The sequence below is a fragment of the Engystomops pustulosus genome, chromosome 6 (assembly GCF_040894005.1).
Source record: "Engystomops pustulosus chromosome 6, aEngPut4.maternal, whole genome shotgun sequence".
NCBI classification, from domain to species: domain Eukaryota; kingdom Metazoa; phylum Chordata; class Amphibia; order Anura; family Leptodactylidae; genus Engystomops; species Engystomops pustulosus.
In genome coordinates, this window is record NC_092416.1 from 29,125,683 (window position 1) to 29,139,009 (window position 13,327).

At 43.7% G+C, this 13,327-nt stretch overlaps 1 protein-coding gene across 5 annotated transcripts in view; it reads right to left on the reverse strand.

The window, feature by feature from the left end:
• Positions 1 to 459: 459 nt before the first annotated feature.
• Positions 460 to 13,327, reverse strand: part of SPEN (spen family transcriptional repressor) — a 40,011-nt gene continuing 27,143 nt past the window's right edge. For 4 of the 5 annotated variants that reach the window (XM_072155309.1, XM_072155306.1, XM_072155305.1 and 1 more), the window contains 8 exons: positions 13,053 to 13,166; positions 12,332 to 12,445; positions 11,330 to 11,430; positions 3,032 to 10,760; positions 2,486 to 2,854; positions 2,132 to 2,326; positions 1,823 to 1,981; positions 460 to 1,661 (listed from right to left, as the gene is read on the reverse strand). In XM_072155309.1, coding sequence (XP_072011410.1) covers positions 1,530 to 1,661; positions 1,823 to 1,981; positions 2,132 to 2,326; positions 2,486 to 2,854; positions 3,032 to 10,760; positions 11,330 to 11,430; positions 12,332 to 12,445; positions 13,053 to 13,166 — 8,913 coding nt within the window. In that variant the 3' untranslated portion in view covers positions 460 to 1,529. The remainder of the gene's footprint in view (positions 1,662 to 1,822; positions 1,982 to 2,131; positions 2,327 to 2,485; positions 2,855 to 3,031; positions 10,761 to 11,329; positions 11,431 to 12,331; positions 12,446 to 13,052; positions 13,167 to 13,327) is intronic. The other variant, XM_072155307.1, reaches the window with a different exon arrangement.

A 13,327-nucleotide genomic window follows, 5' to 3' on the forward strand; every position in this document is an offset into this window, starting at 1 on the left:
ATCCTGCGCTTAACATGTGAGGGGGAAGTGCAGGCTATGTTATATATATATTGGGCACACTGCTCACTATAACGTTCTCCAATAGTCAACTGGAGGAAATTCTGGAGAACTTTCATACCAACAACCCGGTACAAAAGTTGTTAAATCCCCTAACCACATCCCCTTTTTCGGGAAGTTTCTCCCACTATGTCAGTCTACCTGTTACCGCACGTGTAAGTTTGAATCACTGATCTGAAATCAATCATACAGTCAGCACTGATAGAGCTGTGTGCATGACGTCTGCAGATGTCACCCTGCGCATTGCTAGATACTGTTGACTTGGTTCGGCTTCATGCACTTGCCTCGTTATTTACATACACATAATACATTATATAAACTATATACATTATATCACCCACATTATACTCTGAGTAGAGACTGGAGCAGAACTTTTTTTTTTTTTTTTTTTAATAAAGTTTGTAATCCAATGGACACACAAAAAAAAATCCAGGATGGGAAAAGGGAAGAAAATCCATAAATTAAGAGGTGTTTTGAAGGGAAGGGGGAAAAAAATAAACGAAAGAAGGATAACGTCGGGGGGAGAGGGGGTTGGTTAAAAAGTCTTTTTGCCCAAGTGTATAACACTTCCTCACAGATTGCAATGAGCGGAGAAATGTCTTAATGAAAAGCACTTACAAATGAGGGACAATACGTCTGAGTATGAAAATAAGATTCTTTCTGAAAACACATTTTTGGCACAGATTAAAAAAAACGTTATGTCGTGGGGGTCTGATTTCTCTAAAGTCAGTATTATATATATATTTATATATATAATATATATTATATATACTTATATACACACACCCATGGAGAGTCCTAGAATATCCGAGGAAAGGAAAATAGATCTCCCTTTTGTATGTTTTTTTTTCCCCATGTAAACTGTACATCCCAAATGAAAAGGAGTGAGAAGTCCTCGGAGCAGATCAGACCGGCTGCAAAAGACGGCGGCGACCGGCCGCCGCCATTCTCGTCTCTTTGTAAGAAAACGTCCCTTGCGCCTTTTTTTTTTTTTTTCCCGGTCACGAGTCCAAATATTCACAAGTTTCTGCTCCATTGTCCATTATTTTCCAGGCTTCTCTAGATCACAGCATGTCGCTCAAAATATGACACACGCAAAAGGGGTCGGGACGGGCAGGGAATGCTGTACAAAGGTCCATGTCACTAATTTAGTGCAAAGGCAGGTTCAGCTTTTTTTCTTTTAAAATTAAAAAAAAAAAAAAAAAGAAGAAAAGAAAAGAAACAAGCACACAAATCGTAACCATCATCTTGGAATTCTCCACATTTTCCGGGGGAACGTGGAATCCAACACCATCCTCCATAATGTTGCATCAGGCCACCTCTGTGTGCGTCAGCTTGTCCATAAGCGAAATGTAAACATCCTGGGAAGCAGCAACGCCAGCTCCATCCGGCGGGACGCGAATCCTCTGCAGCGGAGCGGGACGGAGCACTCAGTCAGCAACTGGTTTCCTTAACGGTGATGACGAAGAGTCTCATGCCGATGCAATGACGATCATTAGATGAGGAGAGATGTTGGAGATGCTGGCTAGTAAGTCCGGTGCGAGACGAGACAAGTGACTTTCTGAAAATTCACAAGGTGGGAAGATCTGCAGGACGTAGGCCGGCTGAAACATAAAATTTAGTTACGTGAAACACGGTGAATTCACCACATGCCGCTAAATTTAAAGTTGGAGATCTCACCACAGACTGACAATATGCAAAACCTGGATGTTCTGCATGTTCTACATTAATAGTGAAATAAATCAATGCTTTGATATTACTGTACCTGGTTGGACCCTGGGTTGGGTACATTAATGATGCCAGCAGCCTGCTTCGCCTGTAAGTAAGTGATGAATGCAGCTTTCAGCGATTCTGTCTGGTTTACTACATCCTCCTGGTCACGGCCACATGGAAGAGCAAGTAACAAGCAGTAGTCACTCTCCACCTGTGAACACAAAGAAGGAACGGATATCAATTAAAGAAATTCTATTGAGCAATAAGCAATAATTCCGATTCCCGAAATCAAACAACGAAGGAGTGTTCAGTCAGATGCAATACAAGGGACAATGATACTGCTTTTTATGTGATCTCTTACCATCATGCGGCGAGCTACCCCTTCCAGCTGAGTGGCCTCAAGTCGCATTCGCTGTGCGATCCTCAGTGGGGGTCCTCCCTCCGGGGCTGGGAGAGACCTGTGCGCCAACACATTATTACCAGAAACAAAGTGCAACTGTACCGCAGCCGTGTCATTCTTCAGCGCAAGGAGACCCTGCCATACAATTGGGTATTTCTGAAAGGAAATAAATATCTCTTAGGTGGGCACAATGTGATGCTTTTCAGTAACCTAAACTACAGAGCTGTGGAAAAGTCACAGTAGGGGCATGAACCCTGTGGTTCAATCAAACACAGTATCACTCATGCAAGTCCACAAAAAGTAAGGCATACTAACCGTCAGTAGCTGCACCATATCCACTGATCTTTGCGGAGGTTCTTGTTTTGGAAGAGACTGGACATCAGACCTTTGGAGAGCGCTGGCTGTAGAGGACATGTAGGTGCCCTGTTTCTGGGACTGGTGAGGGGAGGGCAGTTCTTGTTTTATATTAATAGTAACAGGAGATGGATAGGAATTCTGCGATGTATCTACGGATGCTCTCTGTAGGTGCGGAATATGAGACTCCATCTGACCGCTATGCCTGCTTAGTGCTGCGTGATGTACCTCACTGACAGACGACTGCGCCACCTTGGGGTCTGGACCTATTTGCGGAGTTTTACTTCGTCCAGGCGTGTTTGAGTGTGGATGTTCACCGTCAGGACCACCCTAGTGTAAAGAAAAAAAAAAAAAAACATGTAAAATTCTGCAGGCAAAATACACAGAAACACAAGACAATGAAATGTGGAACCAATCCTCAGCATCATGTTATTAGATGTGCAGAACTATGAGTGTTTATTCAGTATGGAAAACATGAATGCACAGTTCTTACAACATGTGACGTACCTGCGATGGGGTCATACTCCGTGACTGCAGGCCCATAGCTGATGCACTGGAGAACTGAGGGTGAGACAACTGAGCAGCAGGATGATAGTTTCGGATGTCTGTGTACACAGGTCTATAGTCATGAAATGAGCTCCCGGCAGGATGAATAAGAGGCACGCCGTGTGACACTACAACGGGCTGAGACAAGCCCAGGCCGCCGAGCATCGTTTGAGATAGTTTGACATCAGGTTGTTTGGCCAAGTCCTTCACAGGTTGTGGCGTTTTACTGGCAGGAGGAGTCTTTACCGGACCTTCAGGGGTTCTGGATCGTCTGGACTCTTGGTGCTGTTCGCCAACAGCAGAGATGTGAGAGTGCATCATCATGTGGGGCAATATAACATCTTGTGGAACGCTATAAGGATCCAGGCGCATCCCTGGGGTAGGCATGCGGTAATCGCGCTGCATGACCAGAACTTCAGACTGAACGTGAGCTGAACCTCGGCCCACAGGGTGGTGATAATGCATGTCCTCATCTGCAGAGTGCTGGGAAGACAAGGTAGGGAGTACCACTTCTCGAATAGCCGCTGGCTGTGGAGTGCTGGACTTCTGAGGCCTGACATCCATCTGAGGCTGCATAGCTGCTCGGGGAGAATGAAGTGCCTCGGGTCGTATACCATACTGCATTCCTGGAAGCGGTGGGGTATTGATTCTGACATCGCCTTGAGACAAGTGCCCTAGGGACACGGGCTGCGTTACGCTGTGAGGCGGCATAATGACAGTCTGCTCTGGGTGCATGCTTGGGATGTATGGAGGCACTGGTATTCCTGGGCCTAGCATAACAGAGGCATTGTTAGTTAAGGCAGGAGAAGCTGTAACACTGGGGTGACATGACCTGGCAAACGGAGATGGTGAATGTCCAGCATTACATGGTGAGTGAGGGTCCTGTTTAATATTTAGATGTGGAAGAGCCCGGTCTGTCGGTGTGTTGGATCCAGAAGCCACATGATTTGCCTCTGGTGGGATCTTGCTGGATAATGAATGATGGGGGCTCATATTAGTGGCTTGAAGCACTTTTGACTCCATCACTTCAGTCATCTTTTTACTAGCAGACACCATCTGACCAGGAAGCATCTGGCTGTGCATTAACACTGGAGATGCATTCTGGGTCAGTACTTTCACTGCTCCAGCTTGCGAGGAAGCATTAGAAACACTCATGTGACTTGGTTCAGATTTCTCCAACGATGACCGCTCTTGTTTGATGCTTGAGATGACTGGTGATGTGTTGTACTGTTGATAACCCGAGGGAGTCTGCGGGCCCTTTGGCAACATTGGAGATGGAGCAAGTGGCTCCTGTTTGATTTGAGACTTTGACACCGATTGCTGAATCTCAATATCAACAGCACTCGCAGGGGGGATCTGGCTGATTTTTGCGCTGATTCGCTGTGGCCCCTCTGTTTTCTGGCCTGAGTAAGTTAATAGCATTACTCCTTGTGAAGTGTTCACTCTCAGCCCAGGACTTGGCCCAGTCTCGGTGGGCCGTTCCTCTATGACGGTCATTGTGGGCTTTATACAGGCACGACTGTCATTAGCGTTCTGTCTCACCTTGATCTTCTGAGATGGGATACAAGGTGGGGCGGGCTGATGTTGTGCATGCTTGCCCGAAGTTATCCTCGGCAAATCGTCAGGGTCGTAGCTTGGAGGCAATCTACTAATAACGGAGGTCGGCTTATGGGCCACTATTGTGCCCTTCTCTTGAAAAGCTGGGGCTTCGGATGCGGGCAAGACAACCGTGTTGGTTTGAGGAACTGCAGATTTCTCTTCAGAGACTGGCTTTATAGCTTCCACTTGTGGATGAATGGGTTCTTCTACATGGGATGCAGGGACAGGTTCAGAGATAGATGCTGTAACAATAGTTGGGGTGTTGCTGGCCGATGACACATATTTTGGTTCCATTAATATTTTCCTTAAGGTGCTTGAGCTTGTATCAACATCAGAGGCCTTGGTATCAGGCGGTAATGCAGGAGGTGGAGTAGGAATGGAAGAATTCTCTTCATGCCTAACAATCCAGTCAGACATTATAGCTGGAGCTGAATGAGAAAGAGGCGATGCAGGGACAGCAGCTCCAGTTTTCCCTGGGGTAGCAGACAGAACTGTAGTCGTAGGTGCACTGGGTGGGGTAACTGGGGCACTTTCAGTACTTGAGCGTAGCTTAAAGCTGCTCTGACTAACGTCATCAATGTAGAGTGGTTGAGGAGAATCACTCAAATTTGTAGCACCTGACATCTCTTCCTCTTTTAATTCTTCATCTCCTTCCTTAGAAATAGTATCTGAAGAGGAATTCAAGCTTGTATCCATTGGTGGATTATCAGGGATGGAAGGAGCAGACTCGTCAGCAGGCTTTTCCTTGTGACCTTCGTCGGAGGAGACCTTCTCATTTTTTGGAGGAGATTTGCTTTGATTAGTTTCATGTACAAACACATTACTCTCAATGGTGTCGCGGCTCTTGCCACCCCTTCGCCTTTTCTTCTTCGCACGACCCTTTTGTTTTACAGGAAAGTCGCGTACAGCTTCGCATTCCTTGACAGGATTTGAAGACTCTGTAAAACGAATGTCCGACTCTTTGTTTTCTATAGTTTCTGGCTGCTCGGGTGCAGCAGGTGCCGGAGCTGCGTTGTCAGAGCTGGGAGTAGCATCAGGCTGTAAGATTAGATTTACCGCTTGGTCTGTCTCAGGCTGCAGCTCCTCAGTCGGAGGAGCAGCAGGGGCAGATGGAGTTTCAGAGGGAATTTCACCTTCTCTTTCTGCTGGATAAGTTGGAGCAGGAGTAAAACTTTCAGCGTCCCCAGAAATGTCGTAAATAATAGACCCGATAGCTGCTGCCAATTCTGTTTCGCTGGCCTGATGTGCAGGTTTATCCCCTTCCTCTTCTGGTGGAGCCTCTGATGCTTCCCCACTTTGAGCGTCTTTATAAGGTGGAACAACAGAAGTTTCAGTGATCTTCTCGATGTTTTCGACAGCTTGTTCCAATTCTATCTGTCGTGCCAGTTGTACGGCTTCAGATGAGATCTTTGTTTCCTTCACTGCATCTTTATCAGGAGTTTCAGAGAATACAGTTTCAGGTGGATTTGTAAAAGGTGGGGAAACATTATCTTCTTTCAGAGGACTTTTGATTTTGACAGGTGAAACAATTATTGACTCTGTATCATCATGTGGTCTCAAAGCATCCTTCACATCGGCAGCATTCAGGCGAATTTCTACCTTCTTCAAATGAGGAATATTTCTGGGGTTTTTGGGTCTTCCAACTTTGGATTTATTAGTTTTCTCCAGAGACTGTTTTTTGTCAGGCAACTCTGCTATAGTTTTCTCAGGAGATTTCTCTTGTTCCACATCTTTTAACTCTGTATTACCATCACCAACTTCTTCCTTGTCTAATCTGGTCTTGCAGACCTCTTCCATCTGTGGCTCGGTTGTCTCATTACCATCTTCACTTGTCTCTGCTGAACTCTCTTGTGTCTGTTGTGCCAAGTCACTTTTAGCTTTTTTACCCTGCTGACTACTAGACACAGGAGAATGAGACAATTTTTGAGATCTTGGAGACCGCCATCCCTCTACCGGTTTTGCATTTTCAATAGGTTCCTTCATTTCTGTATCCTCGTTCTCTTGTTTTAATGGCTCTGCTTTGATGGGAGATACATCTTTCTTGCGAACCTTTGGTGGCCGACCTCTTCTTGGGGTTGGAGGTGCAGTAACTGGGGCATCTGAAACATCTTTTTCTGATCTCTTTCTTGTAGATCGGGAAGTCTCTGTAGGTTCTTTGACTGAGGAAACTCCGTCATTATCGCCTGTGGTAGCATAAACAGATCTAACGTTTCTTCGAGTTCTAGGAAGAGCGGGCTCCGAGACATCAGGTTCGGTTACTGCACTTGGAGATTTTGCAGAGCTCCTGGAACCTCTTTCGTGCTCAGTTTTTACCTCGAGATGCTTTTGGGGCTCTCCACGAGGGGAGGATGACCTGTTGCGCTTCTCGCGGTCAATTCTCACACTTTTTCTGGTTGCTGGTTTATCTGAAGCATTTGATCTTTTGCCTTTCGGTGCCTTTTTGTTTTTCGCTGCATTAAGAGGTTCTACCTCCAATTCATTTTCAGTGATCACAGGTTCAACTTCATCTGGGACTGTGTCTGGTTTCTGGCACACATCTGTTTCGCTGCTTGTATTAACAGGTGTTTCTTCTTCAAAGGTTTCATCAGGTTCTTCTATCTTTCTGTCTGGCTTGGAAGGAGAAACTGCAGGTGAATCATTTTTGGGTTCAGGCACCGGTTCAGCATTGCTCTCAGAAAACGAGGCTCCCGGTGTTGGTGGCTTTGTATCCAAATAGGAAGGTTGCTCTGTATTTCTAATCTCTTCAACTACATGTGGGGTAATTGGTTGCGTCTCTGTTTCCAAAACAACTTCAGTAGCTTCTACTGGGGGAGGTGGTGGAGGGATTGGCGGAGGAATAGGTGGTGGGATCGATGCAGGGATAGGAATGACCAAGCAGGGTGGTTTAGGCTCTTCAACAACTGGTTCACTAGGTCCGGCCGGCTTCTCTTCGACTATCTCAAGAGAATGGGGTGGTGTTTTGTCAGTAGAGACTTTATCTGGGAGTGGTGTGATAGGCTCTGGTTGAGGAAGCGGTGCTGGTGTTGGCACAACAGAAACTGGCGATTTAATCTCTCGCTCTTTGCTCTCTGGGGCAGGTTCTGGAGTTTTTGGCCGAATCTCTTTTTCTTCTACTTTTTCTACTTCTTTCGGCTTCTGCTCTTTTTCTTTCTCTTTCTGCTGCATCTTTGTGAGCTCAACGAATCGACTGTGAAACAGGACCACAGGTTCTTGCACAAGGTCTGAAGCGTAACTGATTCCGTCAGAAGAAAGCTGTCGACCGTAAGGACGAAACACACCTATATCTGTGTCTTCCTCTTTCTTTTCCAGATGTTGGAGCCTTTTGGAGTCCTGTTCAAAGATTGAACTGTGGAGAAAACGAGAGGCAAACAGTTCTTGCTTTTCTTGCTCCTCCTCCTTGTGGTCCTCTTTTTTGTCATCCGATTTACCATCAGAATCTGTTCTGATTTTCTTTTTTTTCATGTACCATGATGGTATAGGTCTTGGAGCAGAGTCCACTTTCTCTTTGTCTTTATTACTTCGAAAATTTGCAAACCGGGAATCCCAGTCTAAAAAAGACCAATTTTCTTCACGGGAGGAAGACAGTGATTTTGCTCTCTCTAGTAAGGCTTTTGTATCTGGGGTGATCGTTTTATCTAATGCAAATGAGTAAAACTTATTTCTTTCTAATGAGCCAGATAGCCGATCTTCCTTGTCTCTTAACTTATCATCTCCATCCCTTAATAAAAAAGAAAACCTTGAACCGTCTAATATAGAAGAGACTTTAGGGGACACCGGTTTTTGATCACTTTCCTCATCTGAGTCTGATGGAACTTCTCCGGGTTCTAGATCTCTGGGACGCTTCCGAATGGCCTCCCTTTTGATAATGTTACTAGGAAAGCTAATGTCCACCCTGTTGCTTTCTTGTTTGATCTGATTATCCCATTTGCCATATTCCTCTTCAGGACTCAGAGCCATAATTTTACCTTTGGAAGGGTCAGTCGGGTTTTCCTTTTTGATGGATTCGTTGGGCATTAATTTATAGTGTTCATCTTTAAAAGCCACATTAGGAAACACAGTCTTTTCATCAACATGAGGTGACTCCTTAAATTCCTTAATAGGCATCAGCCCTGGTGAGGTAACTCTATATTCATCCTCAATGAATCCAAAAGGTCGGATGCCTGGAGAAGCCATCTTCTCAGACTCATCACTAATCTGGCGAGAGCTTCGATAGTGTCTTTCAGGTTTGGTGATTTCATAATCCAAATGATCGTTCTTTTTTTTTTTAGTTGGAGGGGAGTCATCGGTGACGTCTTGAGGAGGCTTCCCCACTTCATGTACCAGGCTGCGCCTTTCATATTCCTCTGCTTCTTTGTTAAGACTTCTGAATTTTTCAGACTTTATCATCTCCAATTCCATCTGCTGCTTCAGCTTGCGGTTTTGTTCCATCTGTTTCCTGTAGCTCTGAGTGTGATCTATGTCAATTGCAAGTTTTTCTTCGGCTTCTGATCTCTCCAAGCCCACAGTTTCTCTTGTAAGATGACCATAGATTTTCCTGTCATCTTTCGACGAGTTGTCAATATCTTCTGACAAGAGTGGATGCCTCTGAAGGTTTTTTACAAAGGACATCTTCTTAGAAGTTACTTCTGGAGATTCAAATTGATCATCTACCGATTCTCCTAAGCGAAACGGAACATCTGAATTAGAACGTCCAGAGACACCAACGGGCAACAAATCTTGGCCGTCCTTTGGGCTGTTGATGGTGAAAAGTCTTTCAGATTTGCTTTTTCTACTCTCTCTTTTCAAAAGATCTTTCCTAGAACCTTTTCTATCAAAATCGCCCTCCCGGGCAACAGCAAAGTCTCTTGAAGAGACAGGCTCTGGTGGTTTCCTTAAGCCCAAGCGGTTTTCCTCCTCTTCTTGGATACTCCTTCGAACATCAAGTTTTTGACGTTCACATTTTAGATTAGCATCAGCAAATCGTCTTTTACGGGCTTCTAACTTGTCTAGGTCAGCAGAAGTGGCGGGCTCTGCAGGCTGCTCCGGCTTTAAGTGCTTTTTAAGTTTCTGCTTGCCCTCTTTGTCCACGACTTCAATGTGGCTAGATAGTAGCTTCTCTTTTGGCAACTTAGTTCGTGTTGATTCAGCTTTCACTTGCTCAAATTTGGGTTGTTCAAGTCTTGAAATCTGAACTTTCTGATCGGATGAAGGCGACTTTATAGATTCACCATCTAGCTTGTTTTTTGAAGCCTTTTCTCCCCCAGGAGCATCATAGACTTTCCCTTCCTTTTCATTTACTCTTGTGAGAACCACACAAGGCATGAGGTCCAAGCGGTTTTTAGATGCACAGTCCTTATCATTTTTCTCTTTGGCCAGCTGCTTGGCACTTCCTTTTTGCTTCTCTAAACTGGGCTCCTTTTCATTATCTTGATCTGTTTCAGAGGACTGGGAACTTGTTGAATGATTTTTGGACTTTCGCTTTGACCTATCGGATTTGTCTTTTTCGCCTTTCTCAGCCTTTTCCTTGCGCAGGAGACGTTTTTCTTTATCAGATCGATCTGAATCAAAGGTCCGCTCCTTTTCTGTTTTGTCACTTTTTAAGTAACGATCAGTCCGTGCTTTGTCAAGTTTATCAAACCTTGAAGGGGAGACAGAACTGCAACTTCCGCTGCGGTCAGATGAGCGACTATAAATTCTACGTTCTGGGTCGCTGGTAATCCTTTCAGACTGCGATGGCGATGCAGCAGGACTCTGAGGTCGTCTTGAATGGGTTGGACTTTGGCTACGTTCTGTCTGTCTCCGCTCACTATCACGCTCACGATCGGTCTCAAAGCGTTCTCGTTCCCGTTCTCTTTCCCGTCTGTAACTATATTCCCGGATGTCCTGTTCGTATGGGTCTCTATAGTCTCTGTATTCTCTTGATTCATCATAATATCGCTGTTCATAATAATCGCCTTGGTAGGATTCCCAGTCTGGGTAGAATTCTCTGCTTCGAGCAGGGTACTCTCTTCTTGTTTCCTCTTGATATGTCCCCACAGTCCTGACAGTATCATAATAAGTCCGTTCTGTGGAAGTAAATTCATGGTATGATCCTCTTCGGGTTTCATCAGTTCTGGAAATAAGTAAAACAACAGGATGTTAGCGATTATGTACATTTTCCTCACCTGAATATGTTATTTAGCTAATAAAAATCATTAAACATTCATAGAAGTGGATGACATTACAAACATAGTATTACTTTAAATGACCCCTGTCAGCATTATTAAGCATGCAAAATTGCTGACAGCGCTAGGAAGGAGCCCTGGAGTGCTATTTAAGTAACCTATGTGGGTGGCTGTAGTAAGAGAATTACACTGAAAGAGATGATTTAATTTAGCACACACTGCTTTTGCAAGGTCCCAGAAGATAGGATTCAGCAGCACAAAGTATGGACGTTGTGGATCAACTCCCTGTAGGGAGCCCCTTCAACACATTGGCACAATTTAGGACATTTGCAGGGGCACCGCACTCGGCACTAAAAAGTCTCTGCTAAAGTAAGGCCAATACTACTCATTCAATGCTCACATAGGCATGTTAACAGTTCTACAGTGCTCCTACACAGGTTTTATCTGGGTCACCAGTCCTGACCAACTCCCTTTAGTAATAATCTTGTCCTATACTTATATTTATTGTTATTCTCACCTTCTTTCTGATATTATTTCATAGATATCCCGAATGTCCTGTCCGGAGGACTCCATTGATCCATAGAAAGCTAATTGGCTTTCTTGGTTTGCAAAATCCACCTTTAGAAAAAGAAAAATCATAAATTAGCTTGAACTGAAAGGAGGGGTGTGTGCCATGCAAATGTACTTATCTTTAACATGTCTTCTATCTATCTGGCATTTATACTCATGCTGAAGAAAATTTCAGGTTCAGATGCATGCTAGATTTTAGGTCCACAGTTTAATATTAGTTACTCTAAATATTATTATTTGTAAGCAGTGCAGTTTATTAAAAAATATTAGGCCATAAAAAATCCTAAAGTAATTATTTTTCTCATAACAGAAAACACCTGAGGTCACATGCAAGTGGCAAAATGCAAAAAAAAAAAAAAAAAAGTCTCCACATCACCAGTAAAGGCAGCAGGTACTATGATACCATGAGATCGCTACAAGAAGACATTACAGGAGGAAGGATAGAACTACAGGGAAAGTGGAAATGGGATGATATAGGCAGGGGTACTAGACACTGGTAGAATGTATTGTGGCAGTGTGAGCAAGCCTATACATTGTGTGGGGACTGCTACAAATTTTTAATTAAAAACAAAAAACTAAAACAGGTCACTGACCAAACACAAATGTTAAGAAAAAGAAAAAAGGTGCAATTCAGAAACTGAATCATCTCCCTCCATAATGATCAGGGTTACCTTTGTGTAGAGATATAACTGCTTACCAGTAACAAGAGAGATTTAAAGAAATGACAACATTGAGGTATTCAGAGACACAAGGCAAACGATCCGCTACTAAAAGCTTCACGTCAGCCTGTAAGCTCTGGGAAAGCTGTCATTATAGAATAGCTTTCCAATGTAATGTGAATCCCCCTGCCATGGGTTTAACACAAAAAAAAAAATAGAACTTGCTAGAAAAATCCTACTAATTTCAGGATTTTAATTTTGATGCACTTATTAAGGTGGTCTCTGCACACCTTAACGATATTCCCACCAATCTTCCTCCCCTTGGTCTCTTTTAGAGCTGCTTGGGCAAATTCAATCTCACTGTAGAGAATCAGGGCCATGCCTTTAAAGCGATCATACACCACCTGTCGGGAAGAAAAAAACAAAAACAAGGAAACGTAAGAGCTGCGTCCACTGGGGACTTGATAAAAGATCATCTTGGTTCATCTTGTTTCAATGAGGGATTTGATTTTATGACTTTCCTGTATCCCATGTAGTAAAATGGAATCCATTACTGACTAGATGAAAGGCCTAATCTGCTTATTTGTCTGCAGTTCTCAAGGTTTAATAATCGAGCTTTTTAAGAAATATATAATATGCTTAGCATTTATTGTTACTGGTAAGACAGCTGTTGTTTTGCAGAGAGGTATGAATGGGCGCGGCGAATACATGGATGTACAATGTATACTGCGTCCTCTCCACAAACTGCTGTCAGGGAATAGCGGAAGCTCACACATTACCGGCAGTACAGATGGGTGCAGGCTTTGATCCTATACGTGTACTATTACATGACTATTACAAATATAGTCAGACCTGGTTTATTACAACTCTGAATTTAGGTTCTCTTCCATTCCCAATTATTTGTGTCTGACAATATATGTAATTGTAATTAAAAGAATGAAAGGACAGGAAAGAATTTAAGAAGATGCAGGATTAATAAGTGCATCAGCTAAAACAGGTTGGATAACATACCTTAAGCACAGGCCCGTAACGGCTAAAATGGCGTGTTAAATACTGCTCTGTGACACTAGATGATAGGCCATCTATCCACACGCAGTTTGTAGGCATACTTTTCCCAAAGCCGAGCTGTAAATAACAAATATATTAACACGTAAGCTCACTAGTACAGACATGCAAAGTACTCTTTGGTATGGGGGAAGGTCACCAAATTCATAAGATTTTTATTCAGCATGGCCTCACACGAACTTAATGAATGAAAAATGCTGACTCTATACAAGGGAATCTAA